At 39.3% G+C, this 12,329-nt stretch overlaps 1 protein-coding gene across 1 annotated transcript in view; it reads left to right on the top strand.

Moving 5' to 3' along the window:
- PLA2G4A (phospholipase A2 group IVA) overlaps positions 1 to 12,329 on the top strand; it is a 113,705-nt gene that overhangs the window by 50,613 nt on the left and 50,763 nt on the right. The window contains exons 4-5 of the mRNA XM_065409689.1: positions 7,483 to 7,596; positions 10,114 to 10,151. Of these exons, the coding sequence (XP_065265761.1) occupies positions 7,483 to 7,596; positions 10,114 to 10,151 (152 nt within the window). The remainder of the gene's footprint in view (positions 1 to 7,482; positions 7,597 to 10,113; positions 10,152 to 12,329) is intronic.

Below are 12,329 nucleotides of genomic sequence, written 5' to 3'. Positions count from 1 at the left end.
TTCAATGTTATCCCTCTCAACATCAAGTGTAGCATTGTGTGCTTCAATTATCAGATTAGTTTGGTAGATCATTGTAAGTAGCTTCATCCACAAAATGACATCAGAATGCATTTGAATTTGTACATGTGCTTCTGAATAGACTGAAGTTCAGTTCGAGCCTGTGCAGTGAGATTGAGAGATTCAAGCTCATTTAAAGCCTTTCTCACTGAATTCAAATGCTGCGCAACTGATTGAACACCATCAATCCGTGCAAACCATCTAGTTTTGGAAATCCCATGCAGTGAAACAGGAAGATATTGCTTCAGAATTTCCCACCTTTGTGGACTGCTACTGAAGAGATCCAACGTAAGTAATTGGCTCCTTGCATGATTCAGCACAGTCAACACATACAAGGTTTAGTGTGTGGTTTCCACAGCTGGAGAAAATACAGTTTGAATTATGCTGAAGCAGAACTGCTTGTGCACCTTTGTACTTCCTAGCCATATTAGATCCATTGTCATAGGCTTGACCAATGCAGACTTGAAAGTCTAACTTAAAACCTTCTAGAATTGCTACTACTTGAGCAGCAATTTATTTTCCAGTTTTTCTTGTGAAATTATCAAACAAAATAAACCTTTCTTCAATTGAAAATTTTGAGCTGTCTACAATCTTAATATATCAAATAACCATGGTAGTCTGTTCCTTGTGAGAACAATCTGGAGTGGCATCAACAATGATTGAAAGATACCTGGCATTTTGAATCTCATCAAAAATTATTGTTTGTACGAATGACCCACATAGCTCAATAAACTCGTTTTGTATGTGGGTGGAGAAATAATGGACTTGCATTCACTTTTGAGTCTCTTGCAATTCTCGAACACATTTAACATGCTCTGATAAAAGTGGGTCATATTTGCTGAGGAGCTCAACTATGCCTAGAAAGTTTCCATTTGCACAATCACCAATATGTTGACTGGAACCAAAGAAAGCCAATCCCCGCTCAGAAAGAAAAAGGATGACATTCAGGATGCACTCAAGAAGTTTTTTCCAGTTAATAGTTTCTGTAGCGAGTTCAGTAAAGACTAAAATCTCAGCTGAACTTTCAGTTGATGCTGCCGTACTGGCTGATTTCCATGCAACATAGTTTTCTTTGTGTGTTGTTGAACTCTCATATGATGGTATTCAGTCTTTCAACTTTCTCCAACCTCTGTTGATGCTCCATCCTGATTGATCAGAGAGAACCGATGCATTTGCAGCACTTTTGTTCAAAATGAAGCAAGGTGCACAGTACAGAGATTGTTTTTCCGTACTCCAGCATAACCAGTCTCTTGTGCAGGTCTGACCATTGGGAAGAGTTTTTGTCAGCAGACAAGTAGGGAAAACATGATTATCAGCATCTCGTGGAATGTTACTTGGAATTTGAAAACAACTAATTTGAAGAAGAGATTGCATTTGGGCTGCATTGTTCTTGTCAGTAATTCCAATGTCAGTCACAGTCAAACCTGTAGTGCTCATGAATTGCTCTTGCTGCGTAAGATCTACAACTTCCTATTGCTGTTGAGTTTCTTGATCGTACACAGTCTCTTCTGCTGCATCTGTTACTGTTGGAACATCTCGTTCTTGACTACTGTCCTCATGTTCAGATATTGGCATTGAAATATCACCTGTTGCAGTTGCGGTGCTTTCATTATCTGTAGCATTGTTTGTTGGGTAAGGTGTGTTTTCCAGTGTTTTGAGAAATGAAGTTATTGACTTTGAGCTCTTAGCTGCTGCTTCACTCAGTTGCTTGCACCACTTTCAAATCTCCTCTTAATAGTGATCTATCTGGTCAATATGTAGCCTATCCACACTTGAAATATTCTGCTGTAAATAAGTAGCTTATCTACACTTTAAGTCTTCTACTGTAAACATGTACACAAAGGCTGAAAAGACTTAAAATGACGAATACTAATTAAGAACACAAAATGAAACAGTCAGACAGGTTATTATCCTTATCACTGAATCAAAACTCAAGCACACAAGGTATAATATAACAGGCTGAGCTGAAGACAAAGGTATGACATATATATATAGTAAACACAGACACGGATACACACAGAGGGATAATGTCCAAAAAATTTCAAATGTGTGCCCTCATGAAACTCACTGTACAAGATTGTCCTCACAAATTTTCACCTTGAATCTGGGCCTGTAGACTACAAAAGCCTATGATGATGGCCAGGCTACCAAGCTAAGGCTTAACCAACCAACCAGTCACCTCTTTTAGCTACCATATGAAGATGATAATGAGGAATTCTCACACATAAATAATTCCTTAATCAACTAGACGTGAAACTATACAGACACTGATATGTAACAATTCTGTCAACACGCACTTGATCCAGCACCAGCCACTAGTAGTGGTTTGTTGATATAATCAGCTGAGCTGAGAGGACACATTCGTCACAGTCTAATCTTGTACCATCAGAACTGATATATTTTTATTAATATTTATGAATATTTTAAACTCTTTAATATGAAAAAATCTATATCATGTGATACAGGAGGGCCAGGGAGCAGTGGGAGAGTGGGAGAGGGGAAGTATCTAAGCCCTAGGCTAATTAAGGCATGGTTCCCTGTAGACTAGGGAGGGTAGCTACAGGTTAATTGGAGCACCTGTGGTCAATTAAGGCCCTGTTAGCACCCTAATAAAACCCCCTGCTTCAAGCAGTCAGGGGAGAAGGAGGAAGGAGAGCGGACTGGAGCTTGGAGATGTGCTGTGAGACTTGGAAGATCAGAAAACCGGAGTAAGGGAGACCCTGCCCCAGCAGGGGAGGGAGACTCCCTCCCCCAGCGTTTAAGGACCAAAGGTACCCCACCCAAGGGGGAAGAGGGTAAGAACCCGCAAGGGTTGAGAGGGGCTGGGGCTCAGATTAAGGAGCAAAACCAGACCCCTCCCCACTTCCCTCCTTTACCACCTTCCCGGGCCACTAGTGGGGCCCTCGGTGCCACAAGAGCAGGGGCAAGGGGTGGCATCTTAGCCCCCCGCCAAGAAAAGCGCAGGACCCACCATACTACATTGGCCATCTTGTCACAATCAGTTAACAAAAAAAATGTCTTTTACCAAATCACATCTCTTATTTGCTTAAATTTGCAGCTCTAAGCTGAGAGAGTGTGTCACATTTTGGTCCAATACGGATGTGCATAAAAACAAGTTGTGAAACTTATCAAATGCCAAAAAATTAACAAGTGTCTAAATTGGAGACCCCTTTAAGCTTGAGGCCCAGGCCAAATGGCCCTCCTGGCCCCTTCTGATTGGCCCTGGATCTTAAACAAAATAAGCAGTCATGGGATAGGAGGAATTAGGGAAGGTCCTCTCATGTTCAGTAACTGGTTAAGACAGGAAACAAAGGGCAGGAATAAATGGTCAGTTTTCATTGGAGAGAAGTAAATAACAGGGTTCCCCACGGATCTGTATTGGGACCTGTGTTGTTCAACATTCATAAAGGATCTGTAAAAAGGCATAAACACTGAGGTGACATAGTTTTGCAGATGATACAAAATTAATCAAGATAGTTAAGTCCAAAGCAGACTGCAAAGCATTGCAAACGGATCTCACAAAACTGGATGACTGGGCAACAAAATGGCAGATGATATTTAATGTTGATAAATGCAAAGTAATGCATATTGGAAAACATAATCCCAATTATACCTCTAAAATGATGGGGTCTAAATTAGCTGTTACCACTCAAGAAAGAGATCTTGGGGTCACTGTGGATAGTTCTTTGGAAACATCCACTCAATATGCAGTGGCAGTCAAAAAGGCTAACAGAATGTTCATCACCATTAGGAAAGGGATAGATATTAAGACAGAAAATATTATAATGCCACTATAGAAAGCCATGGTACATCCACACCTTGAATATTGCATGCAGTTCTGGTCATCCCATCTCAAGAAAGATATATTAGAATTGGAAAAGGTACAGAGAAGGGTAACAAAAATGATTAGGGTTATGGAACAGCTTCCATATGTGGAGAGATTAAAAAGACTGTGACTGTTCAGCTTGGAAAAGAGACAACTAAAGGGGGATATGATAGAGATCTATAAAATCATGAATGGTGTGGAGAACGTGTTTAAGGAAGTGTTATTTACCCCTTCACATAACACAAGAACCAGGAGTCACCCAATAAAATTAACAGTCAGCAGGTTTAATACAAACAAAAGAAAGTACTTCTTCATACAACATGCAGTCAACCTGTGGAACTCATCGCCAAAGGATGTTTTGAAGGCCAAGAGTATAACTGGGTTCAAAAAAAGAGAATTATGTAAGTTCATAGAAGATAGGTCTATTAATGTTTAATGGTCAGGGATGGAACCCCATGGTCCTCTGATGGCTAGATGCTGGGACTGGATGATGGGGGATGGATCACTCAATAATTACCGTGTTCTATTCATTCCCTCTGAAGTGTCTGACATTGGTCACTGTGAGAAGACAGGATACTGGGCTAGATGGACCATTGGTCTGACCCACTATGGCCGTTCTTATGTTCTTATAACACTGCTCTACAGCCAAAATGCTTCTGAAATAAATGTAGTCAAACTTTACTAATTCTGGGTCACTGAGAATGAAAATGATGCTTAAAATTGTTGATTGGCTCTAGTTTTCAAGATATGCTATTGGGTCAGTATATACGACCCTTGACTTGGGAATGGCGGAGGATAAGTGAGTTATAAAGGGAAGGGATCTCAATTTAAACCAGAAATGACTAAAATACATCTTTGACTGGATCTATGAATAAATCTATGACTGGGTTTGGACAGTACTTGCTTTTTAGGCAAAAGAATGAATGATGCAATCTGAAGCTGGTATTGCGTCATACATGATATGAATTGCATCATGTTATTCCTAGAAGTCATGGATGATGCAATCATAACGAAGCTTACATCACTCTGCTGAACAAATTGCCCTATATCAGCTCTAGAAATCATACAATGTCGTGCTCTCTTATTTGTCAGTGTTTGATTTTGCAAAGGGACACATTTCTGTTTAGCCAAAGTGAGCAGAGATGCCTCGTACTTGTGTGAACAGTGCAGATAACTTCTGCTATGTTTGTGGTGAAGTGACTTTTGCATCACAAAAGCGCAGTATAACCACTATGGTTAAGAAAGCCTATCACCTTTATTTTGGCTGCAAAATTGGAGATCAGGACAAGAGGTGGGCCCCACACATATGCTGCAACACTTGTGCAACAAATCTTCGCCAGTGGTTGAACAGGAAAAGGAAATCTATGCCTTTTGCAGTGCCAATGATTTGGAGAGAGCCAACAGATCATACCAGCAATTGTTACTTCTGCATGGTGCCTCCAGTTGGAAAAGGTGTGTCAAAGAAGAAAAAGTGGACTGTGCATTATCCAAACATTCCATCAGCTATACGCCCAGTACCCCACGGAGAAGGACTGCCGGTTCCTGATGCACCAGAATCATTCTCACTTGAGTCAGACGAGGAAGAGGATGAAACTTCTGGTCCTGAACCATCAATGTCACAGGACCCACATTTTCTCCCATCCTCCTCCTCTGAACCACACCTCATAACACAAGGTGAACTGAATGACCTTGTCAGGGATTTGGAACTACCCAAGAGTAAGGCAGAGCTGTTGGGCTCCAGACTACAGCAGTGGAATCTCCTGGCAGGTGATGTTAGGGTTTCCATGTTCCATGACCATCAAAAGGATCTTGTCCCATTCTTCTTCATGGAAGGTGATCTTGTAGCCTGCAACAACATCGATGGTGTGATGGCAGCCCTCAACATCGTTCATGATCCAGATGAGTGGAGACTGTTCATTGATTCATCGAAGACGAGTCTTAAAGCTGTTTTACTGCATAATGGCAATGTTTTGCCATCAATTCCAGTTGGTCATGCAGTCCATATGAAGGAAACCTATGACAACATGAAACAACTTTTGAGATGCATAAACTATGACCAACATCAGTGGCAGCTTTGTGGCGATTTGAAGGTTGTTGCTCTCTTGCTTGGTCTGCAGACTGGATACACAAAGTACTGCTGTTTTCTCTGTGAATGGGATAGTCGTGCAAGAGATTCCCACTACATCAAGAAAGATTGGCCACTCCGACAGTCATTGGAGCCTGGGAGGAAAAGTGTTCAGCATCCACCACTTGTTGAATCAAGGAAGATTTTGTTACCACCCTTACACATCAAGCTGGGTCTGAGGAAGAACTTTGTCAAGGCCATTGACAAAACACAAGCAGCTTTCAAGTACCTCCGTGGAAAATTTCCAAGGTTAAGTGAAGCTAAGATAAAGGAAGGTGTCTTTGTTGGTCCTCAGATTCGTGAACTTCTTCGAGATGATGCATTTGACCATGCACTGCGTGGCAAGGAAAAGACAGCATGGAAAGCCTTCCAGTTAGTGGCAATAAATTTTCTCGGAAACAACAAGGCAGACAACTACAGGTTGTTGGTGGAAAACCTCCTCAAGGCATACAAAAGCCTTGGTTGCAACATGTCACTAAAGATACATTTTTTGCACTCTCATCTAGATTTTTTTCCACCGAACTGCGGAGCAGTGAGCGACGAGCACGGCGAGCGATTTCACCAGGACATTGCAACAATGGAGAAACGCTATCAGGGCAAATGGAGCCCATCAATGCTTGCAGACTATTGCTGGACAGTGACAAGAGATGCTCCATTTAATGAATACAAGAGACAAGCCAAGAAGCGCCGAGTAGATACTGAATAGGACTAAACTATGTACATAATAGTTTTTTACCTTTTTGATTCATAATAAATTTTATTTATATAACCCTTTTGCTGATTTTTAAAGTCTTACATAAACAGGACAGATGAAATATTATCATGTAAAGCAACCATAAACACATGAAAAGACCTAGGTTTACAATTTATGATTAAAACTCTACTATCTACACAATATACATAGACATAAAATGTAAAAACTTAAATATCTTAGAAACAGTAGCCAATCAGTTGTTTTAATTGTCATATTTGAATTCAGCACATCAAAATACATAATAAATAGCACATTTTATCTCTGAAGCAGACGACTTCTCAAAAATTGTAGACCAGTGTAATTTGAGTTAGGACACTTTTTGAGTTCTGCTCCCACTGCTGCCACTGACTTGCTGTAAGATCTTTAGCATATAGCTTTTAAATTGTGTATATCATCAGTTTCACCACCTATAAAATTTTATCCCGCCTGGCAAGGAGAACCCAGTTATACTTTTCGCCTTCTAAATATCCCTGTCAAGGGTGGTGGTAGATTTGTAAAGCACTGTGATAGTCTCAGATGAAAGGTGCTACATAAGTGGTTCATATCTGTGCAGTGCAAACCCTCAAAAGCTTCTACTAAGTCATAAACCAAACCTATTAAGTGCCAAAGGAATATTGTTGCTTGTGTCTGGTCACTGAGTACAGAGTGAATGGCTTAGACATGTTCCTATCTATAGTCTATATTTTTGTTTTTAAAGCTCTCTTTTTATATCTTTTGTAGATCACATTAATGGATGCCAACTATGTCATGGATGAGACTCTTGGCACATCAACATTTCTTATATCCTCTCTGAAACTGGGGGAGAAGAAAGAAGTTCCATTTACTTTTAATGAAGTAAGTTGCAAATCTCAATAGCTTGGCCTGCTTTGCTAAAGTCTCAAACATGATGATGAATGTTAATGCAGTAGCAGCTGACTTGAAATCTGGTATTTGGAAAGTCAGAGCACACTATGTAAGTCTTTTTTCAGGTTTCTTATATTTAGCTACACAGTATTCTGGCTGGATAATAGCCTGGGAGTTTTGCTTGTTCCTAGATCACATAGAAGCTATTGCTTTTGTAGTAGATTACATGCTACCCATGTATGTACTATCATGCCCTGACAGCTTTTCCAAAAGGACCTCACTTTCTCCTCACTGATGCTGATTTCAAGCAAGTAACTGGTTAAGGCCTTTTTGGTAAATCAGTTAAGAAATGTATATAAAGTATAATTTACTGCAGCCTGAGAGTTGATTTAATTCTAACACCATCTCTTTTGGAAGTTATTGCTTACCTGAGTACTTGTGTCTTATGAATGCTCTGGTTAATACCTGGTCTTTTTCACTTTTCGGTTGACTCTTCTGTATTGGTGTCTCGGTCTGCCATGTTACAGAAATGAGACTTGAATCATCATTTAGTTAGGAAAGAGGAGAGAGAGAGGGAAAGGGGTTGATGTATCTGAAATTAATTGAGAACAATATGCTTTATATATTTTGTGTTAATGTTAAGTTGTTGTCAAATTGCAAATACTTTTTTTTCTATGGATGGAGTCATTTAGTTCACTAATTTTCCTTTACATTAGACAATGAGTAGGGGAAAGCCTTGTTTAAAGAAATCAAACTATGATGAGCCTTACGAGTAGAGCTGTGCAAATAACTGATTTTTCAAGTTCAATGGTGGTTCTGAAAAACCAGAAAGAAAAAAAAATCAGTTCGGGTCCAACCAAATTGAAACCAAATTGAAAAAAATCAGAAAAATCGAAATCAGTTTCAGGTCTGTTCCAGGTCTGTTCAAACCAGGTCTGTTCAAACCAAAGTCTTCCATATTCTAGCAGGGAGGATAGTGGGGGTGGCAGCAGTACCTCCTCCTCCTCTGGCCATTTTGTGTCAACTTCACAGATTGTGTTAGGTCAACCAAGGCTGCATTTTTTTATTAAATAAACTATTCATTAGAAATTTTTTCCCAGCTCTAGTTATGAGAGAATGGTGAGGAATTCCAAATCAGGTTGAACTCAACATGCACAACTAATATACACCAGCTGTGCCTAATATTTGTATTTGTCATCGAGAACGGAGTGCTGTTGACTCTGGCATTTCACTTTTGGAGTCTGTTTAATATTCAGTGTGTACATTCTTAAAGCCAGTGCATCACTGTATGTTTTCATTATGGCCTTCTAAAGGTCTTACTGGTACTCCACCTTCTAGGGGCAGGTGCTATGTGGGAGAGTTTGTTACTCATAAAAGAGTACAATAGCAGACATATTTCCCTTGTGCGTCAGAGAGTTCAGGGAGGTAGAATTGCTCCTAGTGCTCGCCTGGTTCCAGCTGCTTCTTACACTGAGCCATGCCTAACAGACATGATCTATCCTTAAGGATCAGGCATTGATATTTTTTCAACTTTTTGCTTTCAAACCCCACCAGAAATACTGTTTGATTAAAGAATATTTGTATTGGTCCTTTTAGCTTTGAATATATAGTGAGGTTTTGTTGGACTGGTTATTCAAAACAGGCAGAAAACCTCTTATTCTTTCTCTTTGACACTCAGTCAGCTGTGATAAATTCTTCTCTTATCTTTTAGTCTTTATGCATGCCTAAAGAAGTTAATTAAAATTTTGTAAAATTATCATTATTATTATAACTGCATGTGCAAGGGCTGCAGGCTTGGACACTTTATCTTTTAAATCACATTGTAAACATATTTGTTTGTGATGGTAGACTTGGTGTCTCAGACCAGTAAAATCATTTACCTGTGTGTCATTGCTTCAAATCCAGATCAGGATGTAGTACCTACTGGTGCTGCATGTGGAGCAAATAACAGATAGTACTGCTATTGGCAGTAGAGGCCAAGATTTTTAATTATGTGGGGACTGAACAAAAATTACATCCTGGTCAAGGGTGACACTCACTCACAAAGCAATGTATGGGGGAAGACAATGCTTATTGACAATGCTAATTGGGGGTGATAGCTCAGTGGTTTGAGCATTGGCCTACTAAACCCAGGGTTCTGAGCTCAATCCTTGAGGGGGCCATTTAGGGAACTGGGGTAAAAATCTATCTGAGGTTGGACTAGATGACCTCCTGAGGCCCCTTCCAACCCTGATATTCTATGATTCTAATGGGTCTTGACTAAGTCAAGATTTAACACCACATGCTCTTCATGTTAACTGAGAACTGTAGTCTCTGTACTGTGTGACCACCTTTGAAAGCACTCTGTTCAATCTTCCTAAGGAAACCCATTTACGTATCTGGTCAATTGTTTCCTCTTTTTAAAGTGGGTTTATAACTTATAAGGAGGATGATGAGTGTATATTCAAAGTGCATATGTTTTCTTTCCTCTATAAATGAGATAATCAGCTTGAAATGTTTCTTGTTTAGGTCACAGAAATGATTTTGGAATTGTTTCTTGAAGTCTGGTAAGTATCTCACTTAACCAAACAAATCTGTAGAGAATGACTGTATGAGCAGCCTATTTATGTGTTTTCTATTCCTTGTAATTTTTTTTCAAAAGTATATAAAATTAAATTCAAAATTAACGAGTATTAAGGTTGAAATATCAAGCACTGAAAACTCAGGACAATCCAAAAGTGAAGGTTACGCCCATAAAGTAAGTCTGCTGTTGACTTAAATGGGATCATTCATGCAAGTAAAATTATGCACTTTTTAAAGTGTTTGCAGGAGCAAGGCTGTAGTTTGTAAGATCCTTGTTCCTGGGCCTCCACTAAGTGCTGTCCTTTCCAATGGTCCTCTCCTATGCAAAACTTTAAAAGCTCAGTAGGCAGCCAGCCTCTGCAGTTATCCTTATTGCAGTCATCTTCCACTCTGATCTCAACTTTTAGCTATCTAGCTGCGGATGCATGCTCATCAGATCAATCTTTAAGATTTTAATCCTGCAAAGACTTATGCTTATACTTAACTTTGCACATGGAGGATATTCCCATTGAAGTAATTGAAACTGACTTTAATGGAACAATGCACTATCAATAAAACTATGGCCCCACTGAAGTGAATGGTGCCAGGATTTAGCCCCATGTGGAAAGGTAAGCACATGCATAAGTCTTTGCAGGGTAAGCAAATAATGAAATGCTCTAGTGCGCACCTTCAAATTTTCATGTCAAAATCTTTATTTTAAAGTCATTCCTCATCCCCGCACATAACAAAGTAAGAAATAATTCTTCAATGAAGGCTATTTACAGACCTGGTTTTATAGATCAACTATTTTTTTGAATGATCCCTCTGAAGAAAAATGTGGTCATAATATTTTTTGAAAGTGAGGAAAAATTATTTGTATGACTGTAGCACCTAGGAGCCCTAATCATGGTCCAGGGCCCTATTGTACTAGGTACTGTACCAATGCAGAACAGAAAGATGGTTCCTGCCCCAAATTCACTTCTCATTTTTCAAGAATGTCTGAAGTTATTTAGTCAAATAAATATATTTGGGAGAGGAGCGAATTCTATTTAATCCTAATCTATTTAAATTCTTATACCATCCTCATCACTGTAGTATCTGAACACCACCCATCAGTGCATTAAGTGATATGACTAATTTTTATCATGTGTGGTTTCTCCTCTCTTCAGAGAAACAACATATTTTGAGGAATAGGTCAGGCATCAAAATTTTCAATCTAAAAGTTATGAGCAACTGAAAACAGAGAACTTAAAAATCGACTAATTTTCTTCTGTAACTATAGTAGTTATTTCAGGCACCATCACTATATTAAATATAACTCCTTATGGCTAAGGGGCTGTGGAAAACAGCCCCCAGGGTTTGTTTCATCTTATTCTTTATGCCAGCAGATGTGCATCTGTGTGTGGTCCACTGGGCCACCCCTAGAACTCCTGTGGCTTATACATTTAGACACAACAAGGTGTGATTAATTCATGCTTATGATGTTAACTCAATACAAGCCTCATAGCCATGTCGTGTTGCAATTATAGAATATATTAGGATATCTTAACAAAATGGCACAAGAGGCCAAATTATGCTCCCAGCTACACTCTGGAAACCCCACTGGTTGTAGAGAGACTGCAGAGATGTAAATGACAGCAACATTCAGTCCACTGTATTCCTAAATCCAAGGCCAGGGCATTGCGTTTAGCCAGTCTGGTTGCTGTATTTTTCATGTCTGTAATTTTCATCGAACACATATGAAATATGCTGTTTAATTTAACTGATGAAACTCAGAAATCTTGAATTTCTTTCAATTATGCTGTACAGTACAACAGTCACTGCTCTCTGAATTATACCAATATATGCATTTTGGTGGTGCCTTGCTTCTAGGCAATCTTTTTTCTTCTTTACTCATTCTGTTCATCTGACTGCATAATAGTTTGATTCATATTTTGAATGTATATTTTGATGTATATTCCCACTTTATGTAAGATGTTACATGTTCACAGGTCTGTATGTTTGTCAAAAAGAAACCTTGGATGTGCTGTCTAGTAACTAAGTTGTCAAAATACCCCAGTTGTTTAGCTCATCTTTCATAATGGCTCACTTTCAGTGAGGTATATGTGAGCAAAGATTTTTGCCAGGTCCCCCCAACACCCCTTTCCCAACATACAGCCTGTAGCCCTGATGCACCAAAACAC

The sequence above is a fragment of the Emys orbicularis genome, chromosome 8 (assembly GCF_028017835.1).
Source record: "Emys orbicularis isolate rEmyOrb1 chromosome 8, rEmyOrb1.hap1, whole genome shotgun sequence".
Lineage (NCBI taxonomy): Eukaryota > Metazoa > Chordata > Testudines > Emydidae > Emys > Emys orbicularis.
This window is presented reverse-complemented; position numbering and strand designations above follow the sequence as displayed.